The sequence below is a fragment of the Muntiacus reevesi genome, chromosome 3 (genome assembly GCF_963930625.1).
Source record: "Muntiacus reevesi chromosome 3, mMunRee1.1, whole genome shotgun sequence".
Classification (NCBI taxonomy): domain Eukaryota; kingdom Metazoa; phylum Chordata; class Mammalia; order Artiodactyla; family Cervidae; genus Muntiacus; species Muntiacus reevesi.
The window spans coordinates 205,317,576-205,334,348 of record NC_089251.1 but is presented as its reverse complement, the minus strand read 5'-3'; the positions used below and the strand labels follow the sequence as shown (position 1 = coordinate 205,334,348).

Here is a 16,773-nt window from a genome sequence, read left to right as displayed (position 1 = left end):
TCTTAGTATTATTTGTGCTTTTCCTGAAAACTTGCCATATTTTTCTCAGATGAATTGTAGATTATGTAACTGTTTCAACTGCATCAGTGTCCTTTGGACATGGAGTTTACCCTAGGTGATAGTTTGTGCTGTGTGCTGAGTCGCTTAGGTCATGTCCAACTCTTTGCAACCCATGGATTGTAGCCTGCCAGTCTCCTCTGTCCATGGGGATTCTCCAGGCAAGCATACTGGAGTGGGTTGCCTCCAGGGGATCTTCCCAACCCAGGGATGGTACCCAGGTCTCCCGCACTGCAGGTGCATTCTTTACCATCTGAGTCACCAGGGAAGTCCTTTGTGGTACTTTAGGTATCCTTTATAATTTATTTTCCTTTATCTGTCTTCCCAAGCTTATTTGCCATGATATTCTTAAATCATTCAAAACTAACCAAACCTCTTTATTTTTGTAACTGTTAGATAGATGGGTGTGCGCTTAGTCACTCTGTTTTGTCCAACTCTTTGCGACCCCATGGACTGTAGCTTGCCAGGCTCCTTTGTCTATGGGTTTCCTCCAGGCAAGAATACTAGAGTGGGTTGCCATGCCCAACTCCAGGGGATCTTCCCCACCCCGGGATTGAACCCAGGTCTCCCACACTGCAGGTGGATTCTTTACCGTCTGAGCCACCAGGGAAGCCCCATTAGATATATAAATATACAAATTAGTTTATTGGTACCAACATTAGTAGCAATACTTCCATATTTATTAGGTGCAGTATTCCCATAGATGTTGGAGAATTTAGGAATGAACTTAAAAATATATAATTAACTTTTAGAGGAAATATTTTTATAATAATGAATCATGTAGATTTTTCTACAGGGTAGCAAATTGTCACATTGTTTTGGAGAAGTGATCGTCTCCTGTGTTCATTCATCTCTAGGCTGAAGAATAAAGATAATGGTTTGTCTTTAGGTTCTCCTTACTCTCCATCTTTGACATTATTTTGTTTACCTGAAATCTTTATTTAGTCATCCACCCTTTGTGACCCGTTATTTTCAGACTGTTTCATTCATGTAATGCTGTCAAACTGCCACTGTCACTTTGGGCTTAAAACTCCCATGCTTTTTCTTCCTATTTAATCAAGACATGTCTAGTCTGCCTCTCTTATTTTTCCAATGAATGTCTATGCCTTCCAAAAATATAATTAATAAATGTATCTTTGTTAGGGAAATGACCCTTCTTACAAATAATGCATTTTTACTATTAATAACAGAGATCTATAGAGGACCTAGCTGTGACTTAGTCGTGAATGTCATCACAATACACTTATGGGCAGAGATCTTAGATTATCTGGAAGCATGTGAGCGTATATGCACAAAGATTGTTGTGAACAAAGGGGAGCGATTGGACAGGAAGCCAGTGAAAACACAGGTGTGACTGCTAACACACCTGTCTGCTGGTGATGCTGGCACCTCCATTCCACACCCCTTGTGAACAATTAGATCTCCTGTACCAGACCTCCCAGCTAGTAGAAAGTCTTCCTTGACTCGAGTGCAATCCCTCTAACCTGCTTGTCTCTGTGGCTCAAGAGGACCCGAGAGATCCTTGAGGACTCCTGGGTAATCCAGAGCCACGGAGACTAGGAACAAGCAGGAAAGCTGTTAGAAGGAAGGGACAGTTTTGCAGGCCACTGGTTGTGGGACCCCAGCTCTAATGTGTTCATGAGATGAAGTTCCGGGAGGACAGCCACATTTGCAGCAGGCAGGCCAAAAAGTGTGGTATTTTCAGGTAAGGGCACGTCCTTACTTCCTCATTCAGAGGAACCCTAAATACTTATATGCAAACTGAAGAAGTCTTTATGAATCATAAGGAGATGTGCACCTAGGATCTTGGAACAAAGAAAGAAAGAATATGGGATGTGATCTTCCCTCCCTTTTTAGGTGTCAAGTTCTACTTTATCTTTCATTTTGGGGATTCCCAATACTTTATCATGGAGATTTCAATGGTTTGAAATTATCCCAATGGACTTTACAAGTTTTATTTTGTGGAGAACTCTAATCCTTATGAATACATGTACTAAAATGTCTCACATAAGACTAAATTTTGCTTATGAATGTAAGATACATTATGCACAGATGCAGAAAATAATCATATTATTTGATCAAAGAGAAATATAAGTGGTATGATTATAAATAATAATTTTAAACTTAATTTTACACCTAAGTTAGTTTCCTTTTAAAAATCATTTATTCACCAGATTTGCACCAGTTGAATTTTGTTTTTAATTGAATTTTAATTGTTTTTATAAATAAAAATTTTCTTTTAATTCAAGATTTCCTATCATAGGTAACAAATATAATGTATCAATATCTGGGAAGACATTGCAAATATGTTCTTAAAACATTTCACTTGAGGACTATTTTGAAAGGAAAAACACTCAAAATGAATATTTAAATTTTATTTGTTATTCCTGTTATCTATTTTAAAAATCATTCATATTGGTTCTCATTTGGCACAAAATATACTACCACTCACTTTAGTTAATTGAGACAAATTTCTGATCATTTATAAAATTCTTCTATGTGGCATTATTTTTCAGTAAATATAGTCACTTGATTTTGCAATCTATGGTCAGTTGTTTTGTAACAATCAAATTTGCTTTCCTTCAGTTTTGAACTTTTATGCCAATTAATGATAAATATATATTATCTCAATTCAGCATTTTTTCCTGATTGATTATAGTATCCATTATCATTTTTCTCCATGCTAAAATGTCTAAGTATTTCTTAAAAGCTGATGCTTATATTTTTTTCCTTTTTAGTATTCACACTGCAAACATGATAATATACCTAAAAAAATATCAGTTTAAACAAAGCACAGTGAAAATGAACAAGATATATATATATATATATATATATATATAATTTTTTTTTTTTTTTAAGAATTACAAGTTCCATTGATTTGGCCAAAGATTAATCCTAAACCAGTTACATATTTTATTTGAAGTTGCTTTGTTAACTTTATTTCGGGAACTTTATTCTATGACTTCACTGAGTTTCTAGGCAATTTTCATGTGGGACTTAGCTGGTTGTGAAAGTTATTGGATGTCTTGAAGAGATTGTTGAAGAACATATGGCAGGATTCACTGTATAACAAGTTATGCTTATCCTTCCACTGATATTTTCTCTTTGATGAGCTAACACATTTTCTAGACATAGCATTAACTACTCAATAATGTTAGAAATGTGAGATTTAGGTAGCTGAATGTCTAGCCCAGATGTGTCTAAGGACAAAAGGTTTTTCTTTCATAAGTGTTTTTCTTCTAAGCCATATAAAAATCTGATGGATTAATTTTAAGACAATATACATGGATGGGATTTTTCAAACTATTTCTAAAGCATTCCATATATTCTTAAACTGGGCAATTTTGTTAGATTTTTCTTATCATAAATTGAATTATGGATGAGTGCATTTGTTATGTGTGGATTGGGGGATTTTGTGACATATTATGTGAATTTCCAAACATAGACTCTATAATGAAAAGAATATAAACCCCAATCTAACCAGTCTGAGGACAATAGAGTCATCATAATTAGCATACTCAATATAGCAAAAATTCAGTAGCTCTTCATTACTCTCCATTCGATTCTTTGTACACTTTAAACTTTTTCAAATAAATAAGCTAGAAAAGCAATATTGTAAGAAGTATTATGAATAAGATAGAGTGGCCCCTGTCCCACAAGCAAAAAGACAAAAGAAACTATTCATGACTCTGTATCACAAGTCCCCGTGGATAAAGTGAGATGACATGGAAGTCATACCTAAGAAATAATTATTAAATCAATAATAAGATTTGGCTTTTGATTTATTATTGAATATTTTTGAAAAAGTAAAATAGAATATAGCTTATAAAGTTTTTACTTATTTTGCATATATGTTAGTACTGTGCAAATCAACAGAAAATAACAAATTATTTATAAAGGTGTAGCATTTTGATTATTCTTACTTTTCTAAAAATGTTCTTTCTGTGAAATCATTCACTTTTAACATTAGTCTCAGATTGGCTGTATATTTGTCAATATGCATGTTTACATATATATGTATACACATAATTTGTACTTATATATGTCAATACTTGAAGAAGCACATGTTTATGTATATATATATAGAGAGAGATTAATGTGATATGACATCCTTATAGTGTTTCCTTTATTCTGCATATAAAATAACAAGTGTAATTTTTAGAACTATGTAGATTCTCTGGCTCTAAATGTAAATTCTAATTTTGTTTCCAAACTAGAGAATATTATATCACTATGGTTAAATGGGTAAGCAACACCAAGACGGTGGTCAGATGGTTAAATCGACCTCAGAACATCTCCATCCTCACAGTCTGTGAGACCACCACTGGGGCTTGTAGCAGAGTGAGTATAATTTGCTTTTCTTTATGCTTAAAATAAAATCATTTATGCTACCTCTCAAAGGAAAATTAAACAGTCATTTGTGCAAAGACTTCAATATTTAACTCCAAAGGTAGTAGAATAGTCATTCTATTAGCAATTTGTATACTTAATTCATACGACTTCCATACTTTGAAGTAAGAAATACAGATGATAAACCAAAGAAAATAAATTAGGCTTTAAAACAAGGAATTCTTATATAATATAAAAGATAGTCCAAGCCATGTTTCACTCTCAAATATGAGCTTTCTCTCTACATTTTGACAGTGATTAACTTGAGAACATGGGATGTTTCTTTTCTGTCTTTTTAAAACACATGCCAAAAAATTCAGTGTTTTTCTGTAGTTCAGATTAGTCTTCTAAAAATGTGTCTCTGTCTTTAAATTAATTGAAAATAGTAAAAAAAAAAATCGTTGAATATTTTTTGAAAGTATATTGTATTTCAATTCTATAATCATGTTTATAAAATATTTAATAGATTCTATATGTATATGTTTTAAGATCCTTCGTAAAGGAGATACTTTAATAAGTTTAAATTGTTATAATACATATTTGATATTTGGTAAAGAATTCTCAATTATTTAACAACAGAATTTTCAGGCTTATGCTTCTGGATATGATGGAGTAAATGTTGCCTGCCTAGTATCTCTACAGCAATCAATTATAAAACTTTATGAAATACATTAAACAACTATAGTCAGATTATGGACAGTGAGACTATTGAGACATGAAAGGTGAAATAAACCTGTAGTTTCCTACTGGTGACACATTTAAGGCCTCAGTGTAAGGTAATGGCATCCAAGAAAAGCACAACTGATCCATCAAGACAGGGAGAATTAGTTTGCGGCTATTGTGGCTGAAACTTGCAGGTCAAGTACCACGGAGTGGGAGCAATATAGAGAAGAACTTCAGCAAACTATGCAAAGGATCTCTTAAGTCTTTATCTCAGTACTTAGCTGTGTAAGTATAGGGCCTATTTCAGAATGAGAAGCAGATAGAGAATATGCAAGTTGCAGAATGCTTGGAGACTTTGGCGTAATCAACAACAAAAGTAGAGATCTTTCAGTAAAAGCCCTGAGTTCAACTCAGAGCCCAGAAATAAAATGTATTAGGAATAAAGCTATTGTAAACTTCTTCTAATAAACCTTTAAATTAAACCTTGAAGGAATTGAGTTCATTCACTTGTGAACTAGCTGCCTGACAGAACAGTCTACTCTTCAAAAAAATAAAAATGAATTCTCAACAACTTAGCATTCATGATGTCAATCATGCAATTAAAATATTCTATACACATAGAAGCATAGAAAACTTAACTCAACCACTTCACAAAAAATAAGTAGCAGACTTACATAGGATGCAGATATTGGATATTAACAAACACACTTAAAAAAAAAAAAAGCTTTTACGTGTTTTTTTATTTAACAAATTAAAGAGTGGCTATAATTAGTAAACAGATGAAAAATCTCAGTAGCTAAATAAAAACTATGAAAATAGAACAATGGAATTTCAGGGACTGAAAAATACAGTGTCTGAAATTAAAAATTGCTTGGATGAACTTATCAACAAATTAGATTCTGTTATAGTAGGGGAAATAGAAATAATTCAAACAAAATTCCTAAGGGAAAAAGGCTTGGAAAAAAATAAACAAACTTAATTACCTATAAAACAATATAAACTGGTATAATATGTTAAATTATATATATGTTAAATTATATATACAGAAGGCAAATTTTAAGATATTGGGGCAGAAAATATATAAGAAACACTGACTTAAATATCTCAAATTTGATGAAAAACCATTAATCCATATATCTAAGAACTTAGCAAATCTCAAAATAAAGATAAAATATGTCATCACATATTACCTAAATTATTCCAAACAAAAGATTAAGAAAAAAAAATTTAAGTACCCTGAGAGAAAAAGCACATTACATATTGTGAAATATAATGATGAGTAATACTGCTCTGTCTCACCAGAAACAATGCAAACCAGAAAGCAATGGAAAGGCATTGTTAAAGGACTAAAGGAAAAAATGTATCAAACTAAATGTCTACATCCTATGAAAATACCCTGCAAAAATGAAGACAAAAGATAATAGATTTGGATAAACAGGAACTGAGATAATTCATCAAAAGTAGGTCTGCAGGAAATAGAGTTATTTAGGCTAAAACACATGATATCAGGTGAAAACTCAGATCAAAATTAGGGAAGTACAGGTGCCAAATATGATAAATGTGCAAGTAAAATAAAATACACTCTAGTTTTGAGCTTTTTGAAAAGGTATTAGAGAAATAAAAGTTTTAATATTAGTAGAATAATTTAATAATGATACAGTGTCAATTGATAGGAAGATATAACAATTCCAAGTACCTATATTTCTAATAATAAGGATTCTAAATATATAAGCAAAATTTATCATCAAAAGCTGACAAAGCTAAAGAAGAAATAGAAATATACTTAGGGACTTAAATATGATTTTTAGTGTATTTGAAGAAATGAATAATCAAAAAGTCCATAAATATAATAAAGGATTCAGACAATACTAACAACTTAAATCGATATTTAGGAAAATTTCATTCAATGACTATATAATCAATAGTCCTTTTGAGTACAAAGGAAATATTCACAAGTCTCAAAATGCAGAAGCTGAAATCAAGTAGAGTATATCATTTGACTACAAGAGAATTAAATTAGAAATTGGTAACACTGGAGAAGACTATGGCAACCCACTCCACTATTCTTGCCTGAAGAATCCCATGGAAAAGGAGCCTGGAAGGCTACAGTCCACAGGCTCAAACAGAGTCAAACATGACTGAAGCAACTTAGCATGCCTGCAACTAAAGAATATTTGGAAAATATTTGAAAATTTTAAAAATGCTCCTAATAACTCATAAGTTAAAGGACAAATCACACCAAAAAAATTAGAATTCAAGCACAATGAAAACATAACTTGTCAAACTATTATTATGTGGATGAAGAAAATGATATATACTAAAATGGAGTTTATGTCTTTAAATGCTTATATTAGAAAAGGAAGAAGGTATTCAATCAATGATAAAGCTCTAAGTTATGAAGCTATAGAAAGAAGTATAAATTTAGTTCAAAGCAATTAGAAAGAATGAAATATAAAAATAAAATCACAAATTAATTAAACACAAAACAATCTATAGAGAAAATCAGTAAAAGCAAAATTTATTTTTAAAAGATGAAAAACCTGATGAATCCTTATGTGTACTGATGAAAAAAGAAATATCTTGCAAAGTGCCAGTTTCAAGGTGAAAGAGCCTGTGTGGATATACTGAGGGCATTTTTCACAGAATTAGAACTAATAACTTTGAAATTTGTATGAAAAAACAGAAGGCCTCCAGACAGCCAAAATAATCTTGAGAAAGAAGAAGAGAACTGGAGGTATCACAATTCCTTGACTTCAGATGATACTACAAAGCTACAGCAATCAAACCAGAATGGTACTGGCACACACCAGACATGATCAGTGGAATAGAATAGATAGGCTGGAAAGAAACCCACACACTTAAGATCAATTAATACACAGCAGAAGAGGCAAGAATATACAATGGAGAAAAGACAATCTCTTCAACAAGCGGTGCTGGGGAAAGCAACATATAAAAGACTGAGATCAGAACATTTCCTCACATAGTATACAAAAATGAACTAAAAATGGATTAAAGACCTAAATATATGGCCTGAACCCCTAAAACTCCTAGAAGAAAACAGGCAGAACACTCTTTGACATAAATTGTACCAATATTTTTTTTAAATGTCTCCTAAGGTGAAAGAAATAAAAACAAAATTTTAAAAATGAGACCTAATTCAACTTAAAATCTTCTGCACAGCAAAAGAAACCATTGAAAAAATAAAAAGATTATCTGGTGTATGGGAGAAAGTATTTGCAAATGCTGTGACTCACAAGGGATTAATATCCAAAATATACAAACAGCTCATAAAAGTCAATATATAAAAAAAAAGCCTGATTAAAAATTGCTCAGAAGGCCCCAATAGACAATTTCCAAAAGAAGACCTGGAGATGGCCAACAGACACATGAAAATATGTTCAACATTGCCAATCATCAGAGATATGCCAATCAAAAGCACAATGAGATATCACCTCACACCTATCAGAATACCTATTTAAAAAAATATTCAGGAGGATGTAGTGAAAAGCGAACACTTGTACACTGTTGGTAAGACTGTAAATTGGTGTAGTCACTTGGAAAACAGTATGAGGTTCCTCAGAAAACTAAAAACAAAACTATGATATGACCCAGCAGTTTACTCTTGGGTGTATATATGTCTATATCTATATGTAAAATCAAAACCCAAAATGCTAATTTGAAAATATACATGCATTCCATTCTTCATAATAGCATTATTTCCAGTAGGCAAGATAGGAAAGAAACCTAAGTTGCTTAATCAGAGTATATACACACAGTGGAATTCTGCTCAGTCATTAAAAAAAAAAAAAAAGAAATGATGCCATTTGCAACAATGTGGATGGACCAGGAGGGTATTATACTTGGGGATCAGACAGAGAGAGAAAAATGCTGTGTATTATGTCTTATATGGGGATTCTAAAACATAAAACAAATGAATGAATATAACAAAACAGAAATAGACTAGCAGATACAGAGAACAAACTAGTGGTTACCAGTGGAGATAGAGAACTGAGAGGTGCAAACTACTATATATAAAATAAATAAGCTACAAGGATATATTGTACAGCACAGGAATATAGTCAATATTTTATAATAAGTTTAAATGGAGTATAAAGATTTGTAACATTGTTGTATACTTGAAAACTACTTTTGTAAATCAACTACAACCTCAATAAAAAAAGGAAGTGGATATCATGTAGTGCAAATAAATATTTCAATGTAATAAACGAGTTGTATGCCACAAAGTCTTGAGGATATGATGTGAAAAAATATCATTCAAAAGTTGAAAATGACCAAGAATGACATATATGAAGAGGAAAAACATTTTAACAGTTTCGTATCAATTAGAGAAATTGAATTCCATGATCAGAAATCTTCCCACAACAAGAACTCCAGGAACCAGTCGCTTCAGTGATGGATTTCCTTAATGATTTAAGAAATAAAAGACGTCACATGTGTCATCAAGGTGGCAACACAGATCATCCCAGATTTTAGTCTCTCTCAGAAGACCAAAAGCAATATCCGTATGTAGGACACCATTGTGAAAATCCTAGGACATGGCGATGAGACTGAAGCACGCCCTAGGCCACGGAGACTGAAAAGAACCCATTAAAAAGATAATAGTGGCTACACTCTGACCACATAACTGCCCCCTCCCCGCAGGCCAATATTGTGTGTCAGCCTGAGAGGTGTCTCTAGGCCTACGGTTTCTCCAGTGGAAAAAAGAGAGTCCAAAGTGGACATCTAGCTCCTCCAGAATTGTGATTTCTTCATGGAAGGCTCACTTGGGTCTTGTCTCAGGAGGATCAGAAAGGGAAATTTGGAGGATTAGACCACTGGAGATTGTGATGGAAAAGGGTAGGGTGGAACTTATAGCAATCAGCTCTCAGATCTTGGCTGACATTTCATTTTCCCAGTGGTGCTCAAGTAGAAATTCAAAGTAGCACCTTTGCCATCTCTACAGCCAAGACAGTGATCCTATCCAACCGGGGAACTAGGTTTGCAGTTTTATCCGCTTCAGGGTCCCAAATGGCAAGCACAGTCACCATTGGAGCCTGTTCTGCAGCCCTGCAGAAAGAAGCTAGCTAGTTCATAGCTCTGAGTGCAGCTTAGGACTGTCTGATCAGGAAACCTATATAGCCCAGTGGCACCTGAGTGAGCAGTAAACATAGCCAGCGCTTTGCCCTTCACAGATCCAAAGCCAATGCTTGTCTTGCCAGGGAACTTGGTACACCATTTAGCCTGATTCAGTCTTTAAAGAGTAGCCTTACCAATCTTGGGTCCTGTTTTGTGGACCCATCCAGGTAGGGAAGCTAATCCACACCCTCACTCAATGCTAAATACAAGCACTAGTCCCACCCAACCGGTAAACCTAACCAGAGCACCCAGGATGCTGTGTAACCCATCCTACATCCTCACTTACAGTGGCATTTGAGCAGTACATCCAGCCAGTTCTATACCCACCTACAGAGCAAAACCACTGTCCCTGTCTTCTCAGGAAACTCACTGTTCAGGTTTTCCTGATGTGGAGTCCCTTACAATGTGCTCTGCAGGCATTGGAGCCCATTCTGCAGCCCTCCCTGGATAAGGAAGCTAATTTATAGCCCTGTCTACTATACTTCCCAATCCTGCTCACTAGCGAATCTGATGGGAGCAATAGTAGAGCTCATCCTACAGTTAAGCTTGTACAGAAAATCAAGGAAGTCCTATCTAACAATGTATACACTTCAGAGATTCAGAAGTGATTTTGTCCCAAAATAGATCCCAATAGCAAGCTCCATCTTCCTGGACAAGATGATAACAGCTGACCTGTCTAGAATCCCATCCTATCTCAACAATGGATGCATCATCAAGGGACTAAAGGTAATGGTTGATTTTAACAGTGCTATAGACCAAGTGGAGTTAATAGACACATATAGAACACTCCCATGCAGCAGCATCAGAATACACATTCTTCTCAGGCACACATGGAACTTTTTATAGGATAGATTATATGTTATGCCACAAAACAAGTCTCAGCAAATTAAAGATTAAAATCATGCTTTTTTTTTTTTTTCTTACCACAGTGATATGAAGCTAGAAATCAATACAGGAGGAAAACTGGAGAAAACATAAATACATGAAAAGTAAACTACATACTCTTGAACAACCAGTGAATCAAATGAAAAATAAGGGGGGAAATAGAAAAGTATCTTGACTCAAACAGTAATGGAAACACAATATACCAAAACTTATGGGAATTATTTAAAGGCAGTCTAAGAAGAAAGTATATAGCTATTAACACACACAGCAAGGAAATAGAAAGATGTCCAAAAAACAGCATAACTTTTTATTTCAAATAACTAGAAAAAGAATAAATTTAACCCCAAATTAACAGCAGGAAGGAAAAATACAGATTATAGCACAAATAAATGAAATGGAGAGTTGGAAAACAATACAATCAGTTAATAAAACTAAGACCTGGTTCTTTGAAAATATAAACAATTTTGGCAAACCTTTAGTCAGATTGGCCAAAAAAAGAGACAAGACTAATTTAAAAAATATATATATATATACACATATATAAATGAAAGAGAGAACATAACAATTGACAAGGATATTGCAGAAATACAGAAGCTCATAGAAGACAGTTATGAAAAATTACACACTGATTTATTGGAAAACCAAGAGGAAATGGATAAATTTCTAAGAACATTAAACCTATGAAGACTGAATCATGAAAAAATAGAAAACCTGAATAGACCAGTTATTACTAAAGAGATTGATCAGAAATCAAAATCCTCCCAACAAAGAAAAGCCCAGAACCAGATGACTTCACTGGTGAAAATTACCGAGTACCTAAAGAAGAATAAACACTAATCCTTTCAAACACTTCCCAAATGTCAAAGAGGAGGGGACACATTCAAACTCATTTTATGTGGCACACATTTCTCTGATATTGAAGCTAGACAAAGATGCTGCAAGAAATAGCAAATAAATGTAAAAGTTCTCAACAAAATTCAAGCAAATTCATTTCAGGAGCTTATTAAAAGGATCATACACCATGATCAAGTGAAATTCATCCCTCAGATGCAAAGATAATTCAACATATACAAGTTAATAAGTGTGATACATGACATAAATAGAATGAAAGATAAAAATCATCTCAATGGATGAAATGTGTTTAACAAAATTCAACAGCCATTCATGAAAAAATTTCTCAGCAAAGTGGATATAAAGGCAACATACCTCAACATAATGATTCCATATAACAAATGCATAGATAACTTTAGACTCAGTGGTGAAAAGCTAAAATAAAAGCTTTTCCTCTAAGCTCAGGAAGAAGATGAGGGTGCCCACTCTCACCACTCCTGTTTAACACAGTACAAGAAGTTTTTCAGATAAGAAAAAGAAATAAAAGGCATCAGAACTGGACAGAAGAAAGTAAATTTGCCTCTATTTGCAGTTGATTTTATACATAGAAAATACTGAAGACTTAGTTAAAAACCATTCAATGTAATCAGTAAATTCAATAAGATTGCAGGACACAAAATCAACATACATAAATCAGTACTGTTTCTACAATACTGTATTTTTTCTACAATACTGTATAAACACTGCAGAAAGATGAAATTGAACCCTATTTACACCATTCACAGAAATTGAATTCAAATGAATTAAAGACTTAAATGTGTGTGTGTGTGCTCAGCCATGTCAGACTCTTTGTGACCCCATGGAGACTGTAGACTGCCAGAGTCGTCTGTCCATAGAATTTTTCGGGCAAGAATACTGGAGTGGGTTGCCATTTCCTACCCTAGGATCTCTTCCCAATCCAGGGATCGAACCTGGGTCTCTTGAATCTCCTGAATAAACAGGCAGATTCTTTACCACTGCACCACCTGGGAAGTCTAAAGACTTAAGTAACAGATCTGAATCCATAGAAATCCTTGAAGAAAACAAAGGGGAAAACTTTCTTGACTTTGATCTTGGGATTGGACTGTTGGATATGACATCTAAAGCACAGCAACAAAATAAATGTACAAATGTCAAATTAGAAAGCCTCTGCATGTTAAAGAAAAAGTCAGCAAAATGAAAAGCCAGCCTAAAGGATGGCAGAAAATGCCAGCAAATCGTATGTCTGATACTGGGTTACTATTCAGAAATATATAAAGAACTCATACTTCAATAGCAAAAAGGTAATAATTCAATTAAAATGAGCACATGACCTAAAATAGATATTTTCCAAAGGATATAGTCAAATAGCCAAGTGCCCAGTATCTCTAATCATTAGGGAAATGCAAACTACAATGAGATATCACCTCTTACCTGTTAGAATAGTAATAATATATTTGAAAGTTGCTGAGAGAATCTTGAAAATTCTCATGACAAGGAGAAAATCTGTTAGCTATGTAAGTTAATAGATATTAACAAAACTTCTTTTATTGGTCATTTCATAATGCATACATATATCACATCATTTTGTGGTACACCTTAAACTTACACAATGTTGAATGTTAATTATATCTTGTTAAAACTGGGGGAAAATGGATTTCTTTTTTTTACCTTTCCTACATTTTCTAGACAATGGGAAAGGAAGAGAATTTCTCTATTTTTATAAAATAGCATAGCCTTGTTACCAAAGCTAGACAAAAACATTAAATAGAGAACATTTTAGACTGATATCTGTTGTGAATATGTACATAAAACATTTTTAACATATTAATATATCATTCTGGAGAATATAAAGAATAATGCATCATGACTAAATAGGATTTTAGCCTGGAATTTAAGATTAGTTTATATTGAAAATAAATGTAATTCACTATTTTAACAGAAAAAATAGAAAAACAAGTAAGCAATTATCTTAGATGAAGATAAAGCAATTGACAAAACTCAACATCCATTCATGATAACTTTCAACATAAATGAATAGAAAGTAATATCCCCATTCTGATGCAGGATACCCACAAAATAACCAACAAATATTATACTCAATGGTGAAACATTATCTATGTTCACCTTAAGATCAACAATAAAGTAAGGATAGATGGTCTAACTCTACACATTAAAAAAATATTAGGGACTCTAGTTATAGTAACTTTCATGGAATATCTATTATGATGATTGGTAAGGAAGAAGCAAAATTATCTTTATTTGTAGATAATATTCTTGTATAAAAAATGTAATAAATTTACCAAAAATACTAGAATAGATCACAATTCATAAGAGAATTTCTTAGCTTATTTTTATATGTCAAGGCATCAGCTTCAATTGTTTGTTCTATTTCCTGATTATTATTCTTTTACTCTAAAAAACATTTTATTAATAATATAGGATACCACAATTTTCTTAAGAAATGCTCACTGAATTATTCTGGGGTAAATGGATACAATACTTCAAAATTGCTGTCAAATTGTTTAGAAAAAAATTAAGTTGCTAATTGATTTTGAAAAAAAAATAGATTTCTACTAGACTCTCAAATAGTTTAGAAACAGTAGAGAGATATAATAATAAAACAAATGTAGAAAGATATAAATACATGAGGAATATGTCTAAGGGATATGAAGATGCTTCTTCAACAGGTCTTTTAACTTGTCTGTAAGTTTACACTTATTTCAAAGAAAGATTAAGAAGCAACAAAATATATCTTTAAGACTGGTATTATTATGATAGATTGGGAAACAATGGAAATAAATATAGATGGGGAAGCAATAGAAACAGTGACAGACTTTATTTTCTTGGGCTCCAAAATCACTGCAGATGGTGACGGCAGTCATGAAATTAAAAAATGCTTACTCCTTGGAAGGAAAGCTATGACCTCCTAGACAGCATGTTAAAAAGCAGAGACATTACTTTGTTGACAAAGGTCTTTATAGTCAAAGCTATGGTTTTTCTAGTAGCCATGTATGGATGTGAGCAATGGACCATAAAGAAGGCTGAACACCGAAGAATTGATGCTTTTGAATTGTGGTATTGGAGACAATTCTTGAGAGTCCCTTGGACAGCAAGGAAGTCAATCCAGTCAATCCTAAAGGAAATCAGGACTGATTTCATTTAGGAAGGACTGATGCTGAAGCTGAAACTCCAGTACTTTGGCCACCTGATGTGAAGAACTGACTCAATGGAAAAGACCCTGATGCTGGGAACGATTGAAGGCAGGAAGAGAAGGGGATGACAGAGGATGAGATGGCTGGATGGCATCACTGACTCAATAGACATGAATTTGAGCAAGCTCTGGGAGTTAGTGTTGGACAGGGAAGCCTGGGGTGCTGTAGTTCATGGGGTCACAAAGTGTCAAACGTGACTGCAGGACTGAACTGAACTGACTGAATATTATGATGGAAAATAAAAATATTATTAAGATCTTTAAAACATTAAATGCATATGAATATATTTAACACAGAGTGGCAAAATCCTAATATTGAAAACTAAATCATTCCTGCAAGGCACTGGAGAAGACCTACATAAATAGAAGCTAAGCCACATACCTGTATTGAAAGACTTAATGTTGTAGATGACAGTTCTACTCAAATTGAACTGTAGTTTCAATACAATAGCAATTAAAATCTCAGCAGACTTTTATGGTAGAAATAGAAAAGATGGTTTTAAAATGCATTTGGAAATGCAAAATACCTGACCAACTAAATCAATCCAGTTAAAAAAGAAAGAAAGAAAATATTGGAGGAGATTTACTACATGGTTTCAGGAATAACCAGAAAGCCAGAAACTAAGATTGTAGTGGAAGAAGAGAACACACACACAAAGAGATCAATTGTACTGAATAGTTTTTCCAGAAGTAGATCCATATTTATATGATCAATAATCAACATAGGTGCCAAAACAATTCAGTTGGGGGAAATGATGCTGGAAATATCAATGATCAGATGGAAAATACAAGGATGGTTGACATTTCTTACACTATATTCTAAAACTAATTTGAGACACATTGAAGTCTTAAATCTAAGAGCTAGTACCATTAATCTTCTAGATGAAAAGATGGAATATAACTTCACTATATTGAATAGACAAAGTAATCATTTATTGTAAAAGAAAAAAAATAAAGTATACATCATCAAAATTAGAAACTTCTGATGAACAAAACAAAGCATATCAGTACAATGACATTCCAATCTGCAGCTTGAAACAGAATGCTGATATACTCAACAACATGAATGAATCGCAAAAGCATGTGATGTGAAAGAAACCCCACACAAAAGAATATATACTACGTGATTCCAGTGATCTGAATTTCTAAAACAGGCAAAACTATCTATGGAAAAAGTTTGTAGGAGTAGTTGTCTTTTGGGACCTCTGTGAAGGGACTTGAGGGAATGTGTTTAGAAATGTAAAATTCTCATATCTTGATGGGAGGTAAATACATTTATCAAAACTCATCACATACACTTAAGATCTATACATTTCACCATATGCAAATTGTACAAATATTTTTAAACATTATTTTTAAATGATCTGTAAAAGGTAGAACTAAAGAGGAAAAAAATTATCTGTGATTGGAAAGATGAGCATAGATGTGGCAACAAAGTACAATAGATGGGCATCAGCCATTTACTTACTATACATTTAGCTTGTGATTATTAGAAAATTTGTTTTAATTATCTTCTTCCATCTGACTCGCTTATAGGCTGATCAGAATTTCATTATTTATTTGTTTAAGTGTTCTGGATG

The 16,773-nt window shown here is 33.3% G+C and overlaps 1 protein-coding gene across 1 annotated transcript in view; it reads left to right on the top strand.

Annotated features, from left to right (window-relative positions):
* The window catches only part of DPP10 (dipeptidyl peptidase like 10), a 707,061-nt gene that overhangs the window by 597,183 nt on the left and 93,105 nt on the right, over positions 1 to 16,773 (top strand). The window contains exon 11 of the mRNA XM_065927825.1: positions 4,275 to 4,398. Coding sequence (XP_065783897.1) covers positions 4,275 to 4,398 — 124 coding nt within the window. The remainder of the gene's footprint in view (positions 1 to 4,274; positions 4,399 to 16,773) is intronic.